Source organism: Diutina rugosa (genome assembly GCF_008704595.1).
Source record: "Diutina rugosa strain CBS 613 chromosome Unknown scaffold53_size124246, whole genome shotgun sequence".
Classification (NCBI taxonomy): domain Eukaryota; kingdom Fungi; phylum Ascomycota; class Pichiomycetes; order Serinales; family Debaryomycetaceae; genus Diutina; species Diutina rugosa.
The window spans coordinates 41,092-65,874 of record NW_022995189.1 but is presented as its reverse complement, the minus strand read 5'-3'; the positions used below and the strand labels follow the sequence as shown (position 1 = coordinate 65,874).

Here is a 24,783-nt window from a genome sequence, read left to right as displayed (position 1 = left end):
TTCAAAATTATTCAAAAGTTACTTACTTCTTCGTCCTGGTCATCTTCCGACGTGACAGCATCTGATACCTCAGAACCAACAGTACATCGGCATTTTGCTGGTTGTTGGCACTCAAAATCGCCTTTATAATCGCAGCCTGTTCCTTGAAACTCATGTCGTCTTCGAACCGAGAAGCCGCGGTCACGGCACTCCATGGGACGTTGCCCAGAGCAGCGAGGAAGAGCTTGGCAATCAGGTTGCATTCACACTCGGTGAGTGCTAGGAAGTTAAGAATATTCTTGAAAAACGAGTCTAAGACCTTAACAGAAGCCAAAGGCGCTTCTCTCCCGATTACCACCTCGAGTGAGCCATTATCCCAACGCCATAGCCGAGCCAACACCTCTCCAGCCGATTCAGCTAACGCCTTAGGTTGACGAATGATCCAAGTCAGGAGTTGCTGGCTAAATGCGAAAACACTAAAGTTGCTGGCTTTCCGCTTCACTAGCGCCAACACCACAAGCAACAGCGTTCTGGTAAGCGTTTTCGACAACTTAGTTTGGGGTAATTCCGCCGCCCAGGCAACGAAATAAAGGTCATTTTCCAAGCCCGAAGGCAACGAATTGATGTATGCAATCAGATCATAGCACGCCTCGACTTTGACGATCTCCAGAATATTGGCCAGTTTCATCAACTTTGAGAATTTGTGACCCCGTGTGAAAAATTCGTCAGACAGCATGATTGATGGAGGTGGCTGAAGTTTTAATCCATCCATCCCTTTTTTTTCCTTAAAGGGCACGACCCAACAGATCTGAGGTAGGTGGCGGTCGAGATCGGTTGGAAAAGTCTTGCTGAGGAGCAAGGATGAGGTATACACTTTCAACTAGACCAAGGCGTAGTAGGTTGACGACCAAACGATTAATCAGTTAGACCTTATAGCGTTAGATTTGGAGCATTCAGTGATTTTCCATATTGCAGGGAAGCTACTTGTGCGGCTCGTGTCAGTGATTTACACTTCTTGCACTCACTTTCACAACACCATTGAAGATAACTATATGATCACAGCCAGTTGAAATGCGAAAATAACCTAAACCATCATTTAAAAGGACAGCTATATCATACACAAGAGGTAGCTCAGGTTCTGAAGCGTAATTCTCACCATATGTCACGCGTACACGGAGACTCATATCTCCTTCACATTCTCTGTAAGCTCACTGAACCTGTGTTCGTAATTATACAATATTCACTGGAGATCATCCACGTCTTATGGACTGAGTTTAGATTGGCCTTGGAAACTTATTCGATAGCGCTGGACGAATCTCTTTTTGTCTTCCCACGATAGGACTTTAACTTCAAGCATTTCAACGTCTCATGATTAGCTATACCATGAGAATTGTCAGCCTAGTTGTTGGTTACCTTCTAATTTGCTCTTAATCAAACTTTCTTGGTTTCTGGTGTTGCAAGATGCAATTTGGATAGTATGCGACGAGTCGATCTCGAGAAACGGTCAAAAACACCATTGATAGTTTCATCGGGTTCTTCATACATCTTAGCAACTTTGGTGTTGATAAGTTTGTGGTAATTGAAGGCGATGTCGACTTAAAGCGGCTGCAACGAAAGTGATCAGTCCAAAATTCAAAGACTTGTTGGGTTCACGTCAGGCCATCCGTTGAAGCCTTGTTTGTTAGTTCAAATTAAACATTGAGGTATTTGCAGAGCATTATTTGGTGCCATCCCCAAGTTAATCAAATCAATCTGCAAGTTTGTGGAAGAGAGATAAATCAAAGTAGAGCTCTCTTTGGCAAACACATACCAACATCCGTATGATATCAATTCCTGATATTTCATTTTGGGATCAAGCCGATTACACCATTGATTCAAGTGGCGCGGACCACATTTGGTGTGTTGGTGTTTGTATTGAAAAGTTTTCAGCATGTTTCACCGATTCATGCAATTAATCGATCAACTGACTCAATGTTTTAAATGCAGTATTCGTGTGGGGATTGTGCATGAACGATCAGCACTACTGGTGGAGACAAATAACCTCTTCCTACAAAGCCAATAGCATTTGCTTTGACGTTAATAAGTATTAGACGCTTATATAGTTAAGAATAATGGCCCATTGTCCCTCTTTCTCGTCACAGAACTTTGGTTAGTATTCGTCCATGGGGTCAGCTGATTATGCATATGCATGCACAATCATCACCTGTGACAACATCGAAAAGACCACGAAACCAGAAACGAAAACAAGTGGGCGCATTAAGGCAATAAGCATGAGGTTACGCTTAACTTACGGTGTTTTTGAATCAAACAATCATCCCAGATATCCAGGCTTTACATTTGGTTTCTGATCCAATCTATTAATGCTTGCCACGTTATCGTCGTGATACACCTTCCACGAGCATGGTTAGCCAGATGTACGGATGAACCAAACTAAAATATTCATCCCTCGTGAAGCAGTGAAAGGTGATGACAAGATTACGATCAAAGCCAATTGATGCTTCCACTAGTGCCAGATTTTGTTATCATACGAAATGAACTAGCTTCCAAAAGAATTATGCCCTCAGTTTTGATTATTCCAATTCAATTTCATTCACAAACTATATACTACTTACTCGTCCAGGTCACTACACGCAGGCTCTTCGATTTCGCCATCGCCGCATTCAGCCACGTCGGTTTTGCCATCACCAGGGGTAATGTACACGTTGCAGTTGGTGAGATTGGATTTGATGAGAATCGGCATTGCCAGAATCCTCAGAATAACCTGAGAGGTTATCGAATTGGTTCTCCGACTTGCGGTCAGAGGACTTGGGAGTCATGCTGTAAGTGTAATACAGTTGATAGGGGTTGGTAAGCTAGCGCTTGGGGGAAGCAAGTGTGTAATAAAAGATATAAACAAAGATAGGTAGATCTATGTAAAAACTTTTCCATCTGCTTCCAGGTGATGAGCAGAGGGCACAACGTGCAGTCTAAATAACGGAACTCCGAGACTACAGTCGTGAGACCGAAATGGTGATTTGGCTGCAACAAATCACGTGACAAAATAATGATGCCACAACAGGGCTTGTCAATGTAGATAATGCCAGAGGTTAAACGCTTCACCTGGTGGTTGCCACGTTGCTCCGCTTGACCATCAGGCGTGGCCTTTCTCTTGCGAGGACCAATCGCACCAACCACGCCCACTGACGACGTGCCTTCAACTGGGGGAGTATTGGGGACGGTCAGTTCGTCAGACGCCGGCGCCGTAGTATCAACACCCGGAGAGGGTTGCGCCAGCACGGTAGGAGTGGTCGCCTCCTTGATGAGCCGCTTGAGCTCTTCCTTTTCATCATCATTGAAGCAATCAGAGAAATGGGACACCATCATTTCAGCACACCACCGGACATCTCTGGCAAAAACAAGGAAGAGTTTGGCAAGATCAACTAAATCAAGCTTTTTACGGATGAGACTTTCGAGGCAGGCCTTTGTTAGTCTAGGGGAAGCCAGCAGTGCCTCATTCCGGAGAACAGCAACGAGCTCCTCGTGATTCAGACGCCAGAGCTCACTTAAAGCTTGTCCAGCATCTACATCAAAAGATTCAGGTAAACGAATGAGCCAAGTCATAAACTCACCTACCTTTTGAGATGCAACCGTACGAAAAGAATTTGATGACCGCAGCAGTAGCCAAATAATTATATCCAAAATCAACATTAAAAGATTACCCGACTGCGGCATAATCATTTGCGGCAAATTGATCGCCCACTTCACGTAGTTCTGATCGCCATCCAAATCGTCGGGCAATGAACAAATGAAATCAAACAGTTCGACGCACGCGTCCTTCTTCTCTTCTTCCAGGACATCGGCCAGAGCCATCAATTTCGCAAACTCAGCGCCACGCTTAGCAAATTCCTCAGACAGCATATTTGATTAAATCAATAAGAAAGGGTGATGATTAAATCAACGGGAAAGGGTGCGAGTGACGAATAAATTTATTCAACCCCTTTGCAAGGGGGGAGGGGGTGTGGCCCAACCAATTCTATGTATCTGTTTCAAATCGACAAGGTGATTTCAGCAAATATAGTAAGGATAGGTCATGACTTTCACTTTAAACTTTCTTTGGGGATAAATAGGCGCATTTCATTACGTCACTGTGCTGGATAATCTAGAGCAAAAAGTCGTTGGGTTTGACAAGGAGCAGCATCGTTCATATTGTGTTGGCGGACCGCTGATGTGATCCACCAGTTGTTTAGGTAATCACATCCATTTCGGTGTGCCGTCCGGTCAAGTGAGAGGCTAGACTGCACAAGAGCGCGACGAGCTATATGAACGTCGCGCGGTTTATAGAAAAGAACACATCTCTTACTACATCCAATCAACTCGACACTTTAACTAGCTTTCTCTTTACCCCTATTCCTGGAAGCTTGGTTATAGTCGACCGCATTGTGTAGATAAGACAACAATGACTGACTCAGTTAACAGCAACACGTCTCAACTGGAGACAGGTCAGGGACCTAAATCCCAACATATTGTCATCGGGGGCTTGTAGTTATCAGAATCTTCTACAAGAGCCATGTAAGTTTGGGCAGCCCTCTGTGCGTCAAATGGTCTATGAAAGAATAACTGACGTAGTGCGAGATAACCATCCAAAGCTAAGGATTGGTCCGAATTTCTCATTTTCGCATGCTTTCACGGTTAAGCTCTCACCAAGGGCATACTGCGACTTGAGCACAAAAGCCGTGAGGTATCCCAATCAACGGTGACGGGGGATTGATAATTGGAATTTTTGATTGTTGTTATCTCTTAGGTAATTTGGATCCTAGATCACGGTGGTGGAAACCGTACCACCCGCCTTGTTCCTCTTTTACATTTTCACATATCCGCTGGGGTTTTTGATCATCATCCATAAGGAACGAAGACGTAGGAGAATAATTCCAAGTGTCACAAATTTCGAGTTGAATTGATATTTAATGCCTAAACTCGCTTATATCTATTTCAAATTGTCAAATAAACAGCATTTTTGACTAGTATTGGCAGTTCAAAGCGTTCAAAATTATGCGGTAAGACATTTTCCAACTAAATAATTGACTATCAACTCAAATATACAGAAATCACAAATAGAGTCATTTACGTTAGAATCCATATTTCTATAAGCCAACTTTCTATTGTTGTATAGTTTGTTCGGCCTTGGAGGAATACCCCGTCGAAGATACTTACACACCGGTATAGGTTTACCGGTAGGTGACCGGGGCATGGGTATTCGCCGGTAGGTTCCGGCGGTGGTGCACTCGGGAGGAGTCCGCGTGAGTATTATATAGAAGCATACGTGATAACTCCGGCAACGGAGTTGTCACGGTGCGGGCAGCTTAAGGTGTTCAACCCTAGGCTGAGCTGAAGTCACCCGCTCGTTGGATGCACGCCCTGCATACACCGTACAGACCCAGCACATACCCGGCGGGGTGTCGAGATTACAACCATATGCATCTAAACACAGTTATCGAAAGGTATCAAGTTTGAAGTAATGTTGGTCTCGACATCCCGCCCTTTTTACGTTTGGCTATTTCGAGTAGTACACGACTTTCACCCAACTTAATACAACATCTATCAATAAGGTTCCGTAGTCTAGTTGGTTATGGCGCATCCTTAACACGGATGAGGTCCCCGGATCGAGCCCGGGCGGAATCACTTTTTTAAGATTTAACTCTCAAAGGCATTGATGTATACAACCTCAATAAGTTTTTTGGTTTTATTTTTTATTTTTTTTCTTTTTTTATTTCATACATAACATAAGTAACATCACAAAATAAACATCATTTCGCATTGAATCTCGTGATAGTGAATTGGAGCGGCGTTGCCCGTGCTCCTTCATTCACTTTTCCAGATTAGGGCGGGCCAGCTTCTTCATTTTACCAACTGGTACCGGAGCCCGTCTCTTCTTCGTTTTCGAGCCAGCGCGGTGGACGACCGTGTCAGTAGATGTCGACGACTGGCCTTCGATAGCCTCCACAGTGTTAGAGTTGGAGGGCGATGCCGTCGCAGAGACATCGACCAAAGCTTCAGCATGCGTAATGGGCTGTTCAGGGATCACTGGCAACTTAGTGGCAAGAAGTTCGAGCACTGTCTTCACGGTAGGTTGGCCCAAGTCATCGGCGTAGTGGTTGACCAACATTTCAACACCAATTCTGGAGTTGCCCAGAGCAGCAATCAAAAGATCAGTGAAGTGGGAAATCTCTTTTCTAGTATAGATTTCGTCAAAACCATTGTACTTCAAATTTGCGTCATTGGCGATAGATTTCAAAATTGAGTGCATAATTGGGGAAGGAATCCGAGACGCCTCACGGTGAATCACACGCTTGAGCACGGCGCGGTCTTCGTCGTAGAAGGTAGTGATAACTTCCTTGATAACTTCAGCCAAACTTTGAGGTTGACGGAGAACCCACGTGGCGATCTCTTCCCGAGGTTGTTCCTTCCCTTTGTTCAAAGGGCAAAGTAAGACGACGAGAAGCACTTGTTTGGCGAGCTTCTCCGAAAGTTGGAGGTCCTTCAACACGGTTGCCCCTTCGAAAAACTCCACCAAATTTTCAGGATGAGGCGATTTGAGATAAGAATTGTAGTAGGCCGTCACCTCCTTGCAGGCTCTCGTCTTCAATTCGTCCAGAAACACGTTCAGAGCCAACAATGGCCAAAACACTGTGCCCAAGTTAGTACCTTCTTCCTTCAGCATCGTGTGGGTGGTAAACGGTATCGAGTGTTTCCAGGAGGCAAGGGGTGGGAAAAATCCACATTAAGCAGAGTTAGAGTGATTTATATAGTGCAGCACCGTAAACGTTAAGTCACACGAGTCTATACGAGATACGTACTCGACTATTGCCTCAAATAGGACTACAACTCCAACCATAGAGCGTATAGTAAATTACCATTTTTCTAGCATTAAGGATCAAGCGTAAATCACTTCTAACCCCGGCCATTGGGTTCTAATTGTAGTTTATAGTGTTAGTGGCGGTGGTGGGTGGTGCGTGTGGGGGGAGTGGAGGGAGGGGGGCTCTACTTGACCCGTGCAGGATGCGTCGCTGGCGCTTCCCCGCCATTTGTCTCATCGCCACCGCTGGCAGTAGCAGCCATGGCTGTGGCACTGATTTGTGTGGGTAAATAAAGCTATAACTAGCTAGCTGTATTGAAAAATGAAGTGAAATACCACCAAAGAATTACCACAAACCATCTACGCCTGGTTTTTTTCTCCATTACAATTGATGAGGTTTGTTCAGGAGCGTTCCAAGCTTAAGCCGTTGTCAATTGAGCACCCCAAGAATGTGCAGTACCGGTAAAGTGGAGCTACTCTGCAATACCGAGGTCGGCAAAGGGACTGTGGGAAAGTGTAAGCCGCGAACCCCTCCCCATTTACTACCAGTTTCCGTAAACAGATAGTCGTACACTAGCACTTGGTGTAAAATTAAAGAGATTCCCAAAGGGCCGACCATTTAGACTAATATCCGTTTAAATCAAATTTTTGTGTAAGAAAGCGACGGCGGCGGGTGTGTGTGGGTGTGTGCATTGAGAGACATACATAATATAAAAAAAAGAAACGTGTAACGATCGCCGGTGACGTATAACGGGTGTGAGACCAAAACACTCCCACCAAAACAGTAGGGGGTTTCGTAGGCTCTAAAAAGGAAAAAAAGCCATCCAGACTTGCTGGTGTGTCCCACTCTATAAACCACGTTGTTCACTGGGGAATTCAAGCGAGCGACTGACCACCATACACTGAGGAGATGGGTAACAAAACGGTACTCTCGGACTCGGTCCACAAGACCAGCTAGATGGACGAGGAGAACTCGACTGATGAAATGGCGGTACTCTTTTCTACGGGGCAGTTTCGTCGGTTTAAATACCTCATGTTTGGTAGAGGTCATCACCCTCGGGTTCAGTGTCATGACTCGCGCCGTCACCACCCATCGTCACCACCGTCACTAAAGCGGTACCAAAAATGACAACCAAGTGACACAAAAGATGACACTATTTATAGAAAATGATTACACACGATACACCAATGTGTAGTACAAGGTTTTACGTAACATAAATAACTAGTCGTGTTTCACCGGCTTTTGCTGGTCACGGGCTTCGGCTCTGGCCTCGGCGGCGGCTTTGGCCTTCGCCAGCACAAACACCGCGTCCTGCTTGTACTTGCGGGCAATCACCCACAGCACCCACGACTCGGGGAGGTACCGCAGCAACCACCCCATGAGCCACCCGCTCTGGCCGGCGTAGACGTGGAACTTAGGCGAGTGCGCCGACACCACCGGCACCACCACCTTGGCGTAGTCGTCGGGGTTAGTGGCGTTCTTCGTCATCTGCGACGCCGCCATCACCAGCTGGGCCATCTCGGGCACCCGGTACAACTCGGTGTCGAAGCTGGGGGAGTCCTCGTGGGCGTGGGCGGCAATGGCGGTGTCGACACCACCCGTAATCACCAGGTACACCGACACGCCAAACGGGGACAACTCGTGGTGCAAGTAGCGGGCGTAGCTGTCGAGCCCGGCCTTCAGCAGCCCGTACACCGCCGTCCACGCCAACGGGACGCAGGCGGCGATCGAGGTGGTAAACACAATCGTCCCCTTGGTGGCGACGACGTATTTGGCCAAGTACTTGCACACGTGGATGGGGCCGAGCAAGTTGACGCGGAAAACCTGTTCCATGCGGGCGTCGTCGTACTCGACGGCCGGGTGGGCGTAGGCGACGCCCAGGTTGACGTACAACGTGTCGAGGCGGCCGCCGGTGGTGTCCTTGATGAACTGGCGGGCGCGGCGGATGTCGTCGATGCTGGTGATGTCCATGCAGTAAGGGATCACTCCCAACGTCAGCTTCATCTCGTCGAGCTCCAGGGCAAACCGGTGCGGGGCAAAGCACACCACCAGGTAGCCCTTGCCTCTGAACTGGCGGGCAAGCGCCTGGCCAATGCCACCGGTAGCGCCAACGATCAATGCAAATTTCGTCATAATGAGTAAAATAACGAGGAAAACAACGTGTATAGCTCGGGTATTTAATCCTGTTTGTCAGTGGGGGCAATCCGGGAGACGGAAAGTTTAAGGCCATCGTACCACCGGTCGTGGAATTTGTTGAGCACGGTGGTTGCGTCATGGGCAGTGGGGGTAGCAACTGTCACAGCAGTGCCATCAAAGGCGACGGTGACGTTATCGACACCAAGGCGGTGGCACTCTTCCACGATATCGGCCTCAATATCCTCCTGAAGCTGTCTATCAAACTCTAACGGACGGAACATATTTTCAATGCGGAGTGATGTTGATTTAAGCAGTAGTTTCCGCCGTTCAAGCTCGAGTTTTTCCTCGTACGATAGCGCCACTTTCGGTTTACCGAACTCGGCCGAGGGTGCCGCTGCCAGGGGCTGGCCGCCAAATTGAGGCGTTGCCGGCTTTTGCCGATGGATTGCTTCTTCCACTTTGATGGTATGGCCGCGGACGGTGGTGCCATCGGCCAATTCGATCGCTTGAGCAGCACTGACCACAGTATCGTAAAACACGGTACACTCGCCCTTAAACCGGTCGTGATCATAGTACATTTTCACCCGTGGCCGTTTATGTTGAGTATTTTGCTGTAACGGGCCATACTTGCCGAAAAGCTCGACTACCTCATCGAGAGTGGTATCTGGGGGGAGGCCCAGGACAAACACCAGTCCCTTCTGGCCGAACTCCTGGCGGAGCGACGCAATCGCCTGGTGGAGCTTGTTGCGCTGCTGCTGGCGGTGCTGCTTTATCTGGAGCCGGTTATCGTCATCGTCAGCTTTGGGGGAAGCTTCCCTATCCATCAGCCACTGTTCCTTTGAGTGCCTCCTCAGCGCGCACACAATACTACTGAAACTAAGCTTTGATATAAACAAATTAGATGAAAAACATGATAAATCACTTTACCTGACGTTTCATATCACTCTTTACTATTCATTAACACTTATATAGTCTTCCTTTCCTGGTGTCCTCTCTGTTTCCGATATCTCCTGGAGTCTCACGTGCCACGCACGACGTCCACCGGAACCCTTCCCTCCCGTCTCCACAACCACCACCACCACCACCACCCCCACACCCCCACACCACACGATGTCCGTGGCGGCTGCCAACACCCCGAACGAGTATATCCTCAGCTTGACGCTGGAGCAGATCGACCAGGACCAGAAGATCGGCATCAAGGCCATCCGGCTATTTCTCCAGCTGAAAACGCTGTACGACGTGTTGCCGGTGCTGTACCGGCTTGTGGTGCTCGACACGCTGTTGTTGGTGAAAAAACTGCTCACGATCTTGCTCCAGAACAACATCGTGCTGGCCCCGTTGTGGAACCTGAAGACACTGCGGTTCGACGGGTTGTTGACCCTGCTGGACTTTGTCAACGTCATCCAGTACTATTTCCAGAACCCGGACAAGTACGAGTTGGTCGACCAGCTCACGTTGGACGGGTTACGCGATATCGAGCGGGCGATCGGCGCCCAGCCCATCGAGACGATCCTGATCCACCCGTTTAAGCTGTTGTACGAAGCCTGTGTCAACATGCTCCAGCTGAGAGCGCGCCGGGTGCCGTTGATCGACGAGGACGAAAAGACCCACCGCGAGATCGTGGTGCTGGTTTTAACTCAGTACCGTATCCTTAAGTTCGTGGCGCTTAATTGTAAAGAGACCAAGATGTTACTTAAACCGATAAAGCACTTGCCGGGGCTCGGCGAGGCTAAGCCCATCGCTACCTGTACCATGAACACTCGCGTGATCGATATCATCCACTTGTTAGCGGAAAAACTGGTGCTGTCGGTGCCCGTGGTCGACGACCAAGGCAAATTGATTAACGTCTACGAAGTCGTCGACATCTTGGGGTTGGTGAAAGGCGGCAACTTCAACGAGCTCGACCTTACTATCGGCGACGCCCTCTTAAGGCGTCCCGAAGACTTTGAAGGGGTGCACACGTGTACGTTCAACGACCGGTTGAGCACGATCATGGACACCATCCGCAAGTCGCGCTTGCACCGGTTGTTTGTCGTCGACGACGAGTGCAAGTTGGTGTCGGTGATCACGTTGAGCGACATTTTGCACTACATTCTCTTTGGCGAAGACCTCCTGGACTAACTCATGTACTAATACCTAGATGGATATTACGATACCGTAGCTTAGTAGTCTGAACGACTACCACTTAATCATCTAAATTAACCTAATATCCGATACTATAGCATTTTTGTTTTTGTTTATTTTTGATCTTACTGTTTGGCTTAGATTAAGGGTAGTGGTACCGTTATCAGCCATTGCTAGTGCGCACTCATCGCTAGCTATCCACGATGCCGCCATCGCGTCCGTATAAACGACTAGTGGGCAAGGAGGCCAAGACGCATGAGATCAAGAAGGCGTTGACCCACCGGGCCCGGATAAGGAAGAACTACTTTAAGCTTTTGGAAAAGGAAGGCTACCAGCCCCCAGAAAAGCCGAAGTCAAGGCATGAGGCTGATGAGGCTAAAGATGAGGCTAAGGAAGAGGCTGATAAGGCTAATGAAGATGCCAGCGATAGCCAAGAAGACGCTGCTACTGACAAGCGTCAATCCGAGTCGCTGAAACCCAAGGAGGCGCCTAAACCGATGACGTATAATGACCGGCGAGAGTTGATCAAACAACGCAAGAACGAGAAGCGGTTACGCCAGCTTGAGCGGGTACGTGAACAAAAGCAGGCACTCGAGTCCCAGGAAAAGCTCAGACAACGCCACCGGGCCCGTATCGACAAGCGGACCCGTAAAGGCCAGCCGATGATGGGCCCTCGTATTAACAATTTACTCGACAAGATCAAGAAGGAGACTAAATAGACCGATTTATATTAACTATATTCATTATGCATTACGTTTCGAGCTTGGCCATGTCTTCGGCGAGGTCGTCGTCGTCGCCGGCGAGCCCCTTCTCAAACACTTCTTTACCCAGCATTTTCCCCTGGTGCATTTGCTGGAAGCGCAATTGGTCCCGCTCGTCGATCTTCATCTCCTTTCGGAACTTGGCTCGCCACTCGGCAAACAGCTCTTTGGTCACCGGCGTGCCGATAAACTTTTGTTGTTCTTTCTTCTCTCGCTCCATGATCTCCCGGTCGTATTGCGCCTGAGCCGCCGCCACTTTCTGGGTGAACCTAAGCTCGGCGTCATCCTTAAGCTTGGTGGCAAGGGCAAACACCATCGGCATCCCCAAATTCATCTCCACTTCCTCGGCGAGCTGGGCCTCTAGCTGTTTGACGTCGTCGCGGTCAAGCACGATCTCCTCGGCCAAATCACGCACTTGGTTCAGGTCATCGTCATCGTCTTCATCGTCGTCGTCGTCGTCTTCATCAGCATCGACGGTAACTGTAAGCGTGGGGGCGGTTTCAGGGTAGTCTTCAGGGTATTGTACTTCGAGAAGCGCCCGATGAGCCCGCGTAGTATTGGTGTCAAGGCTAATGGTGATGGAGAAACGGGTATCGGACTCCTTGACGAGCTCATCGGGGTAAATGGACTCGAGCACCTCGAGTTCCTGGAGCTGTTCTTCCTTATAGTCCATCGGTCCTGGTGAAAATGTGTTAGGGCAGTCAATATGCAGGTTGGGATTTTTTCCCAGTAGGGACACACACACGGCTAGATATAATACATGTTTAAGGGTCCCATTGTTATAACCTTCCCTCAGGAACCAAAATTAAAAATAAAATACCTTGAAAAAATTTAGACTTGGCTGTCAGATTTAACTAGTGCTGTTACCGCATTTCTTTTCTTTTACGGTGGTCGGGGTCGAGTCGGAATGTGACCACCCGCCACAATTACAAGACCATGGCTTACTTCAGACTTTGTCCATCGATAAATCAAATAAACTAGTAATTAAAATCAGTTTCCAAGTCCAAAAACTAGACTAATTCAGGGTATATTTTTAGTGTTGGTGGTCATTGTCTGGTGGGTGTCATTGTTGTCGTAATTGTACTATTGGTGCGCACCTGGTTTTTCTGGTCCCGCCATAGCCACCACCACCACCACCCGCCGTTTACGCCCCGCCCGTCGATGGCAACCACACACAAGCTTCGGAGCGTGTTCCCGCCAGGGGTGTCGATACGCGACTTCGGGTACCCGGACACCCACCACTTCCACGCCGGCGACTACCGACTATGGTACGACGGCGACGTCGTCCACGGCACTGACGCCGCCGACGACGACGCCAGCGACGGCGACGACGATGGCGTTGCTGGTAGCGACGATGCTTATGAAGAAGCCGGGTCTGACGACGACGGTGACACGGCGACGCTGGACGAGATCAACCGCCAGGCGATCGCGCTCTTCCTGTTTACTCCGGAAAACGATAACGAGATGTTGCTTAAAGAAGGCCAGATCATCTGGATCCTGTACCGCCACGGGCAAGGGTGGCTTGTCGCCGAGGACCCCGAGCTGGGGGAAACGGGGTTGGTCCCCGAAGAGTACGTGGAGATCTGCTACGACCGCCAGGGGATCATCGAGGATATCCCGCGCCCGTTTTTGCCCAGCATCCTCAACGGGTTCGAGCTGCCTCCCGACGCTGCTGTCGCCCAGAACGACGACGACGACGACGATGAAGGCGAGTGGGTCGACACCGACTTTGAGGACGGCGACGACGACCACTTAGTCGAAGACGTCGCCAAGTTGCGCGTCAAATAGCCCCCAGCCATTTTACCCCCTACGAGACCACGATTGCATAAACCAAGGCGCTACCCGCCTTAACGATCACCTGTACTATAATATCATCATTACCAAACTTGTTTTGTAGTCATTTGTAGTCATTTTTGTCGTCATTTCCATAATCATTTATCGTCGTGGTTATCGCGCTTTTTCGTCTCACTAAGACAGGGCGTGTTTTGTGTGGCGTTTTTAATGGAACAGGGGAAGAAGGAGCGGAAGACCAGGAAGAAAGCGCCCGACCCGCCGCCGTACGCGCTTGCCGGGTACGTCGATTTCTACAACCGGCAAGTCCAGGATTTCTTCAGCGTCAACGACCCGTGGGACCAGACGTTGCCGGCGCTGGTCATCACCAGTGACGGGCGGGTGTTTGACGGCGACTCGGGCCACCCGGGGCTGTTGTGGCTGCCACAAGAGAAGGATAAGTTCTACCGGCTATTGGAACGCTATCTGATCCACCGCATCGACATGATTGCCGAGCAGTTGCCGCTGAAGCTGGCGGAGGAGATCATGGTCTACTATAACGTGCTCCGCAAACTGCTCCAACGGGCGAAGCGCAAGGGACGCCGCCAAGAGTACCCGTATACGGTGACCAAGAGACGCAAGACGAAACACTTAAAGGGGTACCTGGCGCTGGAATTGGTTACCTATGACGAGATGCCCATCGCCTACGAGATGAGCGAAGGGTACCTCATATTTGAAGATATCCAGAGTAAACGGATGACGGATTGGGAACCGCCCGACTGCTCGCTACACCAGCTCGAGGAGGAGTGGGCGGCGACACGGGGGGGGCCGATGCCGCCAAATTTACGTTTCCCGGAGCTCTTACGCCACCCGTCGACGAGAATCGCCCGCTTATGGCGAGAAATCTACCCGAAACAGAACGTGCTTCCCGAGCCGATACAGAGACCGTGGCTCACGCCGCCGGCGGGGGATGGCCAGGAGGGCACCATCGAGCTCTCGGCGGGGGCGGCGCTTTTGCTCGAGCAGTTGGTGGTGGCGATGACGACGAACATCATCACCGAGATCGTGGCGATGAAGGCGCTCCAGTACCCTGACCCCCCCTTCGACGGCCACGGCACCTATGACCAGTGGTTGCAGCGGACGCTGGCGCGCCAGGAGGCGAAGTGGGTCATCGCCGACGACGTCTACGACGCCCTCAACCAGATGCGGCTCCGCAACCCGGAGCAGCTCAGCAAGCCGATGTACTGGGCGGGACTCAGCCAGCGGCTCCGCCTCCCCTTCGACTTCGAGATATTGTCGCAGGGGAAGCTTGTCCGCAACTACCTTTCGCCAGAGGAGTCGGCGCGGTTGTTTTTCTCCCAGAGAGGGTGGCTTCACTACAACTGGTTTGGCGGGATCAAACTGATGCCGATCGACGTCGAGTACGAGCGCAAACTCTTCCCCACGCCCCCGGAACTGGTGGCGCCGCCGCAACGGTACCCGGTACCGGCGGACACGGTGCTGATCCACGGGATCAGTTCTCGAGAACCCCAAGAAAAGGACCTATCGGAGCCCGACGATTTGATCGAAGTGGCCATCACTGACGACGATACCAGTAAAACGATGGCGGCGATGGAGGAGCTCGAACGGGCGGAGACGGAGCGGGTCGACTACAAGGATATCGTCGACCTGATTGGCCACGAACACGCGTTGCTCACCATGATGCTGAAGGGAGTGACCCTTCCCCAATACGACAAGTATGCCCACTATGAAGTCATCGACGAGTGGCGGCGGCGGCACCGCGCCCCGAAGCTATTACGCAATTTCTTGAAGAAACACGACACCTACGAGCGGCGCCAGCAGTTCTATAAGGCGGTGGCCGACCACATGGACATCGACTACCCCGACCCGTTCCCCTGGGAACGCGGGCCCGACTACTACTCCTCCGAAGACGACGACAAGTATAACAGCGACGACGACCACTACTACCACTACGACACAGACAACGCCGACGACAGCGACGCCGACGACGTCCCCATCCTCTACACCGAGGGGAAATTGGAGAGCTGGGTGCCGTGTCTCCAATGCCAGCAAAAAGTGGTCTACGCCCAAAACGACGGCTATTGCAGCGGCGACCGCCCCCAGTGCCTCCGGTGCTATAACGAAGGCATCGAGTGTACCTACGCCACCGATGTGTACAACAATCAGAAAACGTGGAGGAAACGCCCCCGGCGGGCGCCGTTGTTCCCCGACTACCAGCGGCGGCCGTGTGCCGCCCACCACAAGGCTATGTGTCCCGAGTGTACTCTAAGCGGCGAATATGGCGTCAACCCTTACTTGGTGAGAGGTAAATGGAAACCCGCCTGCTTTGGCTGGGAGAAGGTCCTTAAACGGAAAGAGGCCCTCATCGCCAAAGGCGGTAGCGTTGACGATATTGACGACGGCGATGATGACGCTGGCAATGCCGATAATGCCGAAAATGACGACAATGACGAGAATGCCGACGACGGCAACGCCAACAAGTACAACGACAACGACAAAGACAACCCATTAACTGACTTGCGCTTCCATACGGGCAAGATACAGTACCGTGATGACGACGAGGAAGAAGGCTGTGAACTATGCCGGGACCGGCGGATAAAGTGCCCCAAGGGCTACCCTTGTTCCAATGATTCGGCGACTAAATGGCTTTTGGATAGCAACGGCGGCTGGGGGGGCACTAACCGTGGTAGTGGTGGCAAAAATGGTGGTCTTCCTGCACATGGACCATCCGAGCACGGTGATGTCATCGATCCAGACATGCCTAACCACCACAGCAGCAATGTTGAACGAGAACCCCCGCGTCTTGCGGGCACACCCGGCTCGGTCGCCGTGGCCAAGGAGACGTTGGCGTGGTACTCGCGCCAATTCCCCGAATACCCCCGCCACCATTAAAACACGCTTTCCGTGCTGCTCATCGCTGGCTTGCGTGCTGCGGACGGCGAGGCGTTTTGCCAAAAATTCCCACCTGCCGCTTTCATCGCCTCCTGGCACCTGCATAGATCCATTTATGGCCTTCGACTTCATTCTATGATACCTGCATATAGTGAATTTTCCAATAAAAAAAAAAAANTTTTCCAAAAAAAAAAAAAAAAAAAAAGTCTACCTAGTTTTTTTTTTTGGGTGGCGCACGTTGGTAGCTGCCGCAACAGAGCATACAGGCCCACATATATAAAACGTGTAACTCCCGGGTTAAAGATTCTCAATTGCATCACCACCAAACATGAGCAAGGTTTTCTTTGACGTTTCCGCCGACGGCCAAAAGTTGGGTCGTATCACCTTCCAATTGTACGACGACGTCGTCCCCAAGACCACGGAAAACTTCCGGGCTCTTTGCACTGGCGAAAAGGGTTTCGGCTACAAGGGGTCTGCTTTCCACAGAGTGATCCCCGAGTTCATGTTGCAAGGGGGTGACTTCACCCGCGGCAACGGTACCGGGGGCAAGTCGATCTACGGCGAAAAGTTCCCCGACGAAAACTTCGTCAAGAGACACGACCGCCCTGGCTTGTTGTCGATGGCCAACGCCGGCCCCAACACCAACGGGTCGCAGTTCTTCATCACCACCGTCAAGACCCCCTGGTTGGACGGCAAGCACGTTGTGTTTGGTGAAGTTGTCGACGGCTTCGACATTGTCAAGAAGATCGAAGGCTTTGGCTCCAACTCCGGCGCCACCTCGGCCAAGGTTGTCATTGACGACGCCGGCCAATTGTAAGTTTGCTTTCATAGTTTAACTCAAGTTTACGTATCAATTGAGTGTAGAAACCATATACTTAGGGTTTACTTAGGGTTTCGTCGAAGGGGGCGGGGGTGTGCGGCCCGGATCGCTAATTCCCCCATTTGCGAAAAGACCGACGACTAAACGATGACGTCAGCTTACTGGGCCAACGCCGCCAACACTGAGTCGACCCCCAGCACATGGACCCCCAGCTCCGTCTCGTGGGCAAACCACGCCACTTTGCCGGCGTCGATGATTGCTGCGTGGCGAACGGGGCGGCCGGGCCCCTTTAGTAATCCAATGCTTTCAGAGTACTTCGCGTCGCCGTCACTGGCAAAGTACACTTTAGGGTAGGCGGCATTAGCGTCACCAGCGTCCAAGTGGGCCAGCGCCAAAAGAAGCTTACCCCACGCCAGCACCACAAACGCGTCGTTACCAGTGTACACGACGAGGGAGTCGACGCCGGCGTGCTTTAATTGCGCAAGCTTCAGCAAATACCCCGGAATGTGGGTCTCAGTACACGTCGGGGTGAACGCCCCGGGCACCCCCACCACCACCGTTTTCCCCGTGGTGACAACCCCATCAAGTTCAAGCACCTGGGGCCGGTCACATTGCAACGGATTGAGCACGCTGAGGTCGGCCCAGTCGATGGGCACGTGTTTGAATTGCACCCCGCGAGGGAAGTCGTCGCCGACGGTGAGCCCCATGATTATTAATGTATGGGAGTGGTATTCGCATGCGACTATAGGGTGCGAACGAAAAAAAAAAGTGGGGCCACAGCGAGTGGGCCATAGCGAGCGGGGCCAGCGCGAGCCATTGCCAGCGTGGTGCGAAAATTTTGCGAACATCAAAGGCTTTGGGTAGCATTTCCAGTGGCGTAGCCATACGTAGCTATTACCTATCATTTAAACTACCAAGCCTAGGCCATTTACCATGGTAATATTGACGTTCCGTGGACCTGTTACCACTCAATTGGCGAGCTAAGGCGAAAATATAAGTAAATTGCTGTCTTTTTCGAGGTTTTTTCGAGGTTGGTGAGCTAAACGACGGTTCAGCCGTCCGTCGCGGTAACCGCGTTCCCCTCGACATATTTCTCACGCTCGTGTTGTCCTTTTAAGCTGGTGCAAAAAAGCGCGACGCGATTGAGATAAATAAAGCACGCTCATGCAGGCTCAGAAAGACTAGGCAAGGTGGTAGGACAAGCCCGTGGTCAATCAATGCCAGCCATAGCCGCAATCAGCTTAAGTCTCACGAGTATCGATCGTGCTTGTCGCTTCGGTGAATTTCGGTGTGCATATTGAGCCGGGATCAAGGGGGAAGATACTATAGTAAATTCGTGACCCAGTGCTCGCAATCGACAAAACCACCGAGAGGTCGTCATGCACTGGTAACGTCACTATACGCAGTGCTCTCTCCCAGGCATCTCCCCAAACGAAAGCGCTTTCTCTTTCCTGACACCGCTCGTTGTTGCCACTCCCCACCCCTACGATGGATCCCGGCGACGACCACGCCGCCACCCTGCCCAACACCCTGGAGGTTTTGCTGGAAGGGGAAGAGTTCCACGCCCGCCCCATCAGGCTCCTGAAGCAGCGCCTGGAGCTGGCCCTGAAGCGCCAGCTGGTGCTGAGCGGGTCGAAACGAGTGCTGATGGCCCTGGTCGACTTGTTCCGCCAGCTGGTGGTGCTCCCGTCGTCGCTGACCGACCTGAGGCGCCACCTGGCCTCGCTGGTCGATCTGGGCCGCCGCCTGTCCCACAGCTCGCTGCTGAAGCTGAGCGACGCTGGAGGCGAGTTCCAGTGTCGTCCCATGCGTCTACTGAGCCGCCACTCTAAGATATACCCGTCAACTCCCAGTACTCAGCCGCTGACCCCCACCGCAGCCAATTTCACAACCACCCAAAATGTGCTTACTCCCGCCGTTGAAGGGTCCGAAAAACGACGCCTGGTGGCCCTGGCAATGCTGGCAGCCCTGGTATCGCTGAGCCACCTGGCCCAGCTGGTTAAACGCCACCTGATCGAGATCCGCAACTTACCGTTTACCAAGCCGGAACCACCAAAGCTGACGGCCGACGCTAACCTGGATATGATTTTCGCCATGTGTCTCGTCGACTTCCACCACCAGCGCGGGCCGGAAGTGCAATGGTGGCGGCTGAACTACCACCCGGAGTACCACCCGCTGCTATTCCGCAACTTGCCGTTCCAAGCCTTACCCGATGGCTCCCATTTATTCGAAGAAACGTTCTCCAACTTCAATTTGGTGTACGATTTCAAGACGGGAGAACTGCTTGACGATATGAAGGAGCTTAACCTGTTTCAAGGGGACCCTCGTCACTTGAAGACGTTGTTTGGATGCTCGTGTGTGTGCCAAGTAAAGACGCTGGACTTGCTGGAAGAAGGGAGAAAGGATAAAGATATCACCCGGTCGATGGTACAGAAGGCAGTGGTGGTGATTGTCCGCAAACAGCCAGTATTCGCCAAGATTAAGGAGAAACTCTCCATCATCACCAAGCTGTACTTTATGCAAGAAACCTTCGACAATAAGCAAGTGCTTGAGGACTTGTTTGATAACCTCAACGGCTCGTTCAAGATGGACGATACCACCACGAATGACGTTGTTAACGACGTATTACTTCACGAACAACAACGGGTGCTTAAAGATGAGGAGGAATTCTTTGTCAATTTGGACTTACGGGCGACGATCATGAAGTTCAAGCAACAGTTTATGGTGATATACAAGGCGCTCTTATTGGAGAAGAAAATCGTCATTTACTCCAACACTAATATCGAGCTACTCACATTGTTCCAAAACAACTTAATCTCGCTTATCCCCAACTTGATCAACAACTTGGACGACCTGGGGTGTCCCTTAATTGACTACGTGGAGACCAACGGCCCCCTTTCCAAACCTACCAGTCTTAATACCACTAATCGCCGACTGATGCTTAGGTTCTTTGGCCTCCCCCTCCAGCTCTTCAACACTAAAAACGCCTACTGGAACCCGTACTTGCCGTTACAACAGCTTGACCAGCTTGCCATTGACTCGTTTATGATCGGTTGTTCCAACTTATTATTCGTCAATCAAGCGAAACTGTTTGGCGTCGACATCATCATCAACTTGGACACGTCGGAAGTGACGTTCCCTCAGGGCAAAGGCGACGAATACAACTTGAGCTCTAACGATAAAAAGTTTATCAATCTGATCATCCATCAAATTGGCGAACACGGCGAGGACGTGTTTAAAGGGAACGACGACTATATCCGCTACGGATTTGAAGATTACCTCATGTCGCTTATCCTGACCACTCGCTACAGCCAGTACCGAGACAAATTCAACCAGCCTCCCCCCGGATTTGAGGACTCCCACGCCACTTCGGGCGACTTACTGGCATTCAACCAGGCGTGGGTCGACCAGTGGCGGGCAACAAACAACTACAAAATCTGGAACGCCATGGCCGACGAGTTCATCTTCAATTTCGCCGAGCCGAGACATGTTGGCGTCGATATTGACGACGGGCTGAACCCATTAAAGAATATTAGCAATTTCTTCAGTGGGTGGAAACAACCGGCGGTACCGACGGCGGCGCCCCACCAACTGCTGGAGGCGCTGAAGTTTATTACCGACGAACCAGTGGTGGTGGAAAGCTCCAATCTGACCACTACCGAAACCGCTACCGACACCACGGAGACGGCGTCCGCTACTGCCCCCGCCGCCGCCGGTGAAGACGACTGGGCGATGTCGAAGCTCATTCTGAGCTGGGGGGCGTGGGGGAAAAAGAAGGCGTGAAAAGCATTTGCATTAACGAGGACGATAGCCATGATCACATATATATACACAAGTACACAGTCTTAGTACTCGCCGTGTTTGCGGAGCACTTTTTGCGGGTACAACGGGTAGACATCCAGTCTCAGCTCGATGTCGACGTCGTGGCTAAACTCGGGAACGGTGACCTTGTCGCCGGTGGCGGTGAACCCTTCGATAAGGGGAGTTTCGTCGGTGTCGACAGCAGCGTAGACGGTGCCGGAAGCGGGGTCGACGGCGAAATCAGTGATCAGAGCCAGAGCCTCGATCATGTGGCTAAACGAACCATCGAAATTGTAGACAAGCACCACGGGGGTCTGTTCGACAAGGACAAATAACTGCTGGTGGTACAGTTGGAGGCGCGTCACCACCATTTCCGGCACCAGTTCCGGCGTGCGGAAGCGCTCTGCCGGCAAGTGAGCCTCACCCAAGTAGGGTTTAATTTGCAGCGCCACGTCGATCTTGGTCACTAATTCGTTATCAAACCACTTCCACACACACACGTAGTCGTCGCCACCAGCACTAAACAATAATTCCGGGTTCAGTTGGGGGATGTGGAGGGCAGCGACAAACTCGGAGTGGCCAAAGAGCCAGTGCTTAATCACAAACAGCTGCGGGTAGTGCAGCACGCGGACGTGTTCGTCTCTGTCACCAGTAATAATGTATTTCTTGCCGTCGTGTTCCGCCATCACCACCAGGTTTAGAAGCAGGACGTGGCCAAGCACCGGTTCCATCTTCTTGGGGTCGGCGATCTCCTTGCCGCTATCCACCACGTAAACGTCACCAAATTTATCCGCCACCACCACTTCGTTGTCAGTGACGAACGCACCGGCGCTGGGACGTTTAGGACACGGCTGGCGGCGGATCAAGTCGAGTTCATTTTCCTTAAAATTAAACAACTCCACCGCTTTATCCAGGTCGGTAGCCGTCAATAATTGGGTGGCAGTGGTATCGAGAATACGAACAATGTCGTAGGCGACGGGGGCATTATCTCCCGGCTCGGCCACTTTGGTGGTTTTACCCTCAGCGGCCACTTTGGCTTTAAGCGCCAGCTGACGGTCAATCGGGTCGGTCCACTGGCCAACGCGGGCACCCAGGGTCTGGTCAAACACGTACACGTGGTTGGTGCACGTCGCCGCCAAGTGGCCACTTTTGGTGATCGCCACCTGCTGGTAAGGGTGCTTCATCTCTCAAAGGTATCTCAGGTCGTGCGATGAGGCCAGTCGCACCACGGCTGTATACGACCCTGATAAGCCTCTACCAAACTGAAAAAATAAATGGTTTATTTGATGTCTAAACTTTCATTTATACCGATGACTTGGTGAATATTTGAAATTTGTTTGACCAATAGCCATGATTTAGTGATGCCTAAATTGTCACTAAGATCGATATGTAAGGTCACCAAAGACTTTGACCTAAGGTCTTGGAATTAATCGACTAGTGGAAGCTACAATTGCAATGCTCGATTAATCTCTGGATTATAGCGGAATCTATAAATTAGTATATTAGCGATGGCAGGGACCAACTTTGTCGAGCGAGTATTATCCACAAGCTTATAACTCGTGTGAGTATACCTCGTGTGCTTGGAGTCCGTGGTGGGGATGAAAAAAAAAAATAATAATAAACAGATTAGGCGTCATCGTTTGGTATTGATGTCCAGGGGTGGTTCGTCACTTGGTGAGGGGGGAGCCGACACTACTCATTTTGCGCTTCTTGAGGGCGGCCTGTTTCGGGTCCTCAGCAAACGTCGTGAGTGGTGATGGTGACAGCACACTGCCTCGTTTCAGGCCTGCCAGCGGCGGTGGCCGCGGTGGTTGTCCCGCCGCCGTCGCCGCCGCGTGGTTGGCATTGACAAACATGTCCAACGCCTTTACCGGCAGCACCACGTTGTTCACCATCGAGAACTGCATCAACAGACGCAACTGGCCCATGACGTCCAGGATCTGCATCACTTGCATCGCCGTATCGTCGAGCCCCACGGTACGGGCGTGTTTGGCCGCCTCCAGCCCCCGGCACACCTGGGAAATGAGCTCCAGCACGTCGACGCCCGTCTTCTCCTGGAAGGCGTGCAATTGCCGTTCGAGAGCGGCCAGCAGCACCGACGACTGGTACAGGTGGCACTTGACGTCGGCCCAGTCGATGCGGAAGTCCCGCGTCATCAAGAGCTTCATGTCGCCGTGCACTTTCGCCAGCGACCCGTCCATGTACACGTAGGTCATCACCACGTTGGCGGTGATGAGCACCGCCTGCGACGCGAATACCTGGAACTTGAGGCCCGGCAAGTGGATGTAGAACAGCTGGATCAGCGACAGCGCCACCGCGGCAGCGAAGAACCTGGGGGCGGTGGTCAGATTAAGCTCGTATAGCACCAGGCCGCCGTTCTGAGCCGCGCCAAGCCCCATAAACCCACCCGACATGTGGGGCAGGTTCTTTTTGCTTCCCGGTTGCAGCTGAGGAGTAGTGGTAAACCGTAGCGAAGTGGTGGGTAAAAGGAACACCTGGGCCACCCGCTGCCAGTACTCAATACTGCGCAATTTGTCCCGCAGTTCCCCCAGGATCTGGTCGATCAAGTCGAGTATTCGCACCACGCCGGCGTTGCCCAAATTTCGCCGGAAGATCTTGGCATGGATCTCCACCTGTTGTTGTTGGTCTTGCCTCTGGGGCATCGGACCTGCTTGTCCCGCTCGCATTTGTGGGTTATACGGCTGGGGACCCGGCGGTTGGCCTGCTCGCGCCTGGGCTCCTGGCTGGCTGTTACCCGCCATCTGCGGCATCATCGGCCCACCAGGCTGGGCTCCTGGAGGCTGGGGTGTCGGTGGTTGAGTGTGTGCCTGCAGTTGGGGTCCCATTTGTGACCTCACTGGCGGCTGGCCCAGGGGAGCCATCGGTTGAGGTCCCAGCACGAACCCCAGCAGTTGCGGGATCTGTGGCGTGTGATTTTGCGAGTTATTGGCCAGGGGGTTCATGTAGGGACCTCCTTTCGCCAGTGGCGGCGGCTGCTGGCCGACGACGTGGCCCATGACCACTTGAGGCTGTTGGCCTTGAGGCTGGCCCTGAGGCATCTGCTGCGACTGGGGCGGCTGGGGTTGTCCCTGTTGCTGTTGTTGTTGCTGTTGTTGGAGCTGGCGTTGCTGTTGGAGCTGGCGCTGTTGCATTTGGAAGCGCTGCTGGGGTCCCAGCTGGAGCTGGCCGCCCTGGGGCGTCTGGGGCTGGCCCGGCTGTTGCTGCTGCTGCTGGGCCATCATCATGGTCTGCTGCTGCTGCAGATACTGCTGCTGGGCCATCATCTGGCGCTGCTGAGGCTGTTGCGGGTGCTGTTGCGGGTACATGTTCATCATGTGGGGGTTGTTGACGATGCCGTTGCCGCCGCCGGGGTTCTGGTTCATGGCACTATGACTCGAGACAGCCAACCGGGTACGCGCAACTTTTTGGGAGCGTGGTCAGCACAAAGGGGTGGGGTGGCGGTGGATTGAGCAAAAAGCGCACGGACCAGCGAGTGTTGTAGCTCCCCGTCAACGCTCGGTGTAACGATTGACAGCTCCCGTAGCGCGGTGCATATAACTGTGCGCGACCGAAAAAAAACCTGGTGGAAGTGAGGGGAAACCAGAGGCAATGGAACCCATGGCTACGAGCTGTTTGAGGGAGTTAA

General features: G+C 51.8%; 15 protein-coding genes across 15 annotated transcripts; 6 read left to right on the top strand and 9 right to left on the bottom strand. All coding sequences in view use genetic code 12, as the record gives it.

Moving 5' to 3' along the window:
- Positions 1 to 22: 22 nt before the first annotated feature.
- DIURU_004626 (uncharacterized protein) lies at positions 23 to 715 on the bottom strand (the record flags this gene model as incomplete). The annotated part of the gene is made up of 1 exon (XM_034157520.1): positions 23 to 715. One exon carries the CDS (start codon positions 713 to 715, stop codon positions 23 to 25), a length of 693 nt encoding a protein of 230 aa, XP_034010590.1.
- Positions 716 to 2,775: 2,060 nt separating this feature from the next.
- On the bottom strand, positions 2,776 to 3,876 carry DIURU_004625 (uncharacterized protein; the record flags this gene model as incomplete). The annotated part of the gene is made up of 1 exon (XM_034157519.1): positions 2,776 to 3,876. One exon carries the CDS (start codon positions 3,874 to 3,876, stop codon positions 2,776 to 2,778), a length of 1,101 nt encoding a protein of 366 aa, XP_034010589.1.
- Positions 3,877 to 5,821: 1,945 nt separating this feature from the next.
- Positions 5,822 to 6,676, bottom strand: DIURU_004624 (uncharacterized protein; the record flags this gene model as incomplete). Its single annotated transcript, XM_034157518.1, has 1 exon — positions 5,822 to 6,676. The coding sequence occupies one exon, from the start codon at positions 6,674 to 6,676 to the stop codon at positions 5,822 to 5,824; it is 855 nt and encodes a 284-aa protein (XP_034010588.1).
- A 1,357-nt stretch (positions 6,677 to 8,033) lies between these two features.
- Positions 8,034 to 8,945, bottom strand: DIURU_004623 (uncharacterized protein; the record flags this gene model as incomplete). Its single annotated transcript, XM_034157517.1, has 1 exon — positions 8,034 to 8,945. One exon carries the CDS (start codon positions 8,943 to 8,945, stop codon positions 8,034 to 8,036), a length of 912 nt encoding a protein of 303 aa, XP_034010587.1.
- A 44-nt stretch (positions 8,946 to 8,989) lies between these two features.
- DIURU_004622 (U2 snRNP complex subunit) lies at positions 8,990 to 9,772 on the bottom strand (the record flags this gene model as incomplete). Its single annotated transcript, XM_034157516.1, has 1 exon — positions 8,990 to 9,772. One exon carries the CDS (start codon positions 9,770 to 9,772, stop codon positions 8,990 to 8,992), a length of 783 nt encoding a protein of 260 aa, XP_034010586.1.
- Positions 9,773 to 10,058: 286 nt separating this feature from the next.
- On the top strand, positions 10,059 to 11,069 carry SNF4 (AMP-activated serine/threonine-protein kinase regulatory subunit; the record flags this gene model as incomplete). The annotated part of the gene is made up of 1 exon (XM_034157515.1): positions 10,059 to 11,069. One exon carries the CDS (start codon positions 10,059 to 10,061, stop codon positions 11,067 to 11,069), a length of 1,011 nt encoding a protein of 336 aa, XP_034010585.1.
- A 206-nt stretch (positions 11,070 to 11,275) lies between these two features.
- FYV5 (Fyv5p) lies at positions 11,276 to 11,791 on the top strand (the record flags this gene model as incomplete). The annotated part of the gene is made up of 1 exon (XM_034157514.1): positions 11,276 to 11,791. The coding sequence occupies one exon, from the start codon at positions 11,276 to 11,278 to the stop codon at positions 11,789 to 11,791; it is 516 nt and encodes a 171-aa protein (XP_034010584.1).
- A 31-nt stretch (positions 11,792 to 11,822) lies between these two features.
- GIR2 (Gir2p) lies at positions 11,823 to 12,506 on the bottom strand (the record flags this gene model as incomplete). The annotated part of the gene is made up of 1 exon (XM_034157512.1): positions 11,823 to 12,506. One exon carries the CDS (start codon positions 12,504 to 12,506, stop codon positions 11,823 to 11,825), a length of 684 nt encoding a protein of 227 aa, XP_034010583.1.
- Positions 12,507 to 12,994: 488 nt separating this feature from the next.
- Positions 12,995 to 13,621, top strand: NBP2 (Nbp2p; the record flags this gene model as incomplete). The annotated part of the gene is made up of 1 exon (XM_034157511.1): positions 12,995 to 13,621. The coding sequence occupies one exon, from the start codon at positions 12,995 to 12,997 to the stop codon at positions 13,619 to 13,621; it is 627 nt and encodes a 208-aa protein (XP_034010582.1).
- Positions 13,622 to 13,834: 213 nt separating this feature from the next.
- DIURU_004617 (uncharacterized protein) lies at positions 13,835 to 16,516 on the top strand (the record flags this gene model as incomplete). The annotated part of the gene is made up of 1 exon (XM_034157510.1): positions 13,835 to 16,516. The coding sequence occupies one exon, from the start codon at positions 13,835 to 13,837 to the stop codon at positions 16,514 to 16,516; it is 2,682 nt and encodes an 893-aa protein (XP_034010581.1).
- Positions 16,517 to 16,844: 328 nt separating this feature from the next.
- On the top strand, positions 16,845 to 17,333 carry CYP1 (peptidylprolyl isomerase; the record flags this gene model as incomplete). Its single annotated transcript, XM_034157509.1, has 1 exon — positions 16,845 to 17,333. The coding sequence occupies one exon, from the start codon at positions 16,845 to 16,847 to the stop codon at positions 17,331 to 17,333; it is 489 nt and encodes a 162-aa protein (XP_034010580.1).
- Positions 17,334 to 17,494: 161 nt separating this feature from the next.
- On the bottom strand, positions 17,495 to 18,043 carry AHP2 (Ahp2p; the record flags this gene model as incomplete). Its single annotated transcript, XM_034157508.1, has 1 exon — positions 17,495 to 18,043. The coding sequence occupies one exon, from the start codon at positions 18,041 to 18,043 to the stop codon at positions 17,495 to 17,497; it is 549 nt and encodes a 182-aa protein (XP_034010579.1).
- A 781-nt stretch (positions 18,044 to 18,824) lies between these two features.
- On the top strand, positions 18,825 to 21,119 carry DIURU_004614 (uncharacterized protein; the record flags this gene model as incomplete). Its single annotated transcript, XM_034157507.1, has 1 exon — positions 18,825 to 21,119. One exon carries the CDS (start codon positions 18,825 to 18,827, stop codon positions 21,117 to 21,119), a length of 2,295 nt encoding a protein of 764 aa, XP_034010578.1.
- Positions 21,120 to 21,181: 62 nt separating this feature from the next.
- DIURU_004613 (uncharacterized protein) lies at positions 21,182 to 22,321 on the bottom strand (the record flags this gene model as incomplete). Its single annotated transcript, XM_034157506.1, has 1 exon — positions 21,182 to 22,321. One exon carries the CDS (start codon positions 22,319 to 22,321, stop codon positions 21,182 to 21,184), a length of 1,140 nt encoding a protein of 379 aa, XP_034010577.1.
- A 483-nt stretch (positions 22,322 to 22,804) lies between these two features.
- On the bottom strand, positions 22,805 to 24,520 carry MFG1 (Mfg1p; the record flags this gene model as incomplete). Its single annotated transcript, XM_034157505.1, has 1 exon — positions 22,805 to 24,520. The coding sequence occupies one exon, from the start codon at positions 24,518 to 24,520 to the stop codon at positions 22,805 to 22,807; it is 1,716 nt and encodes a 571-aa protein (XP_034010576.1).
- Between the last annotated feature and the right edge of the window lie 263 nt (positions 24,521 to 24,783).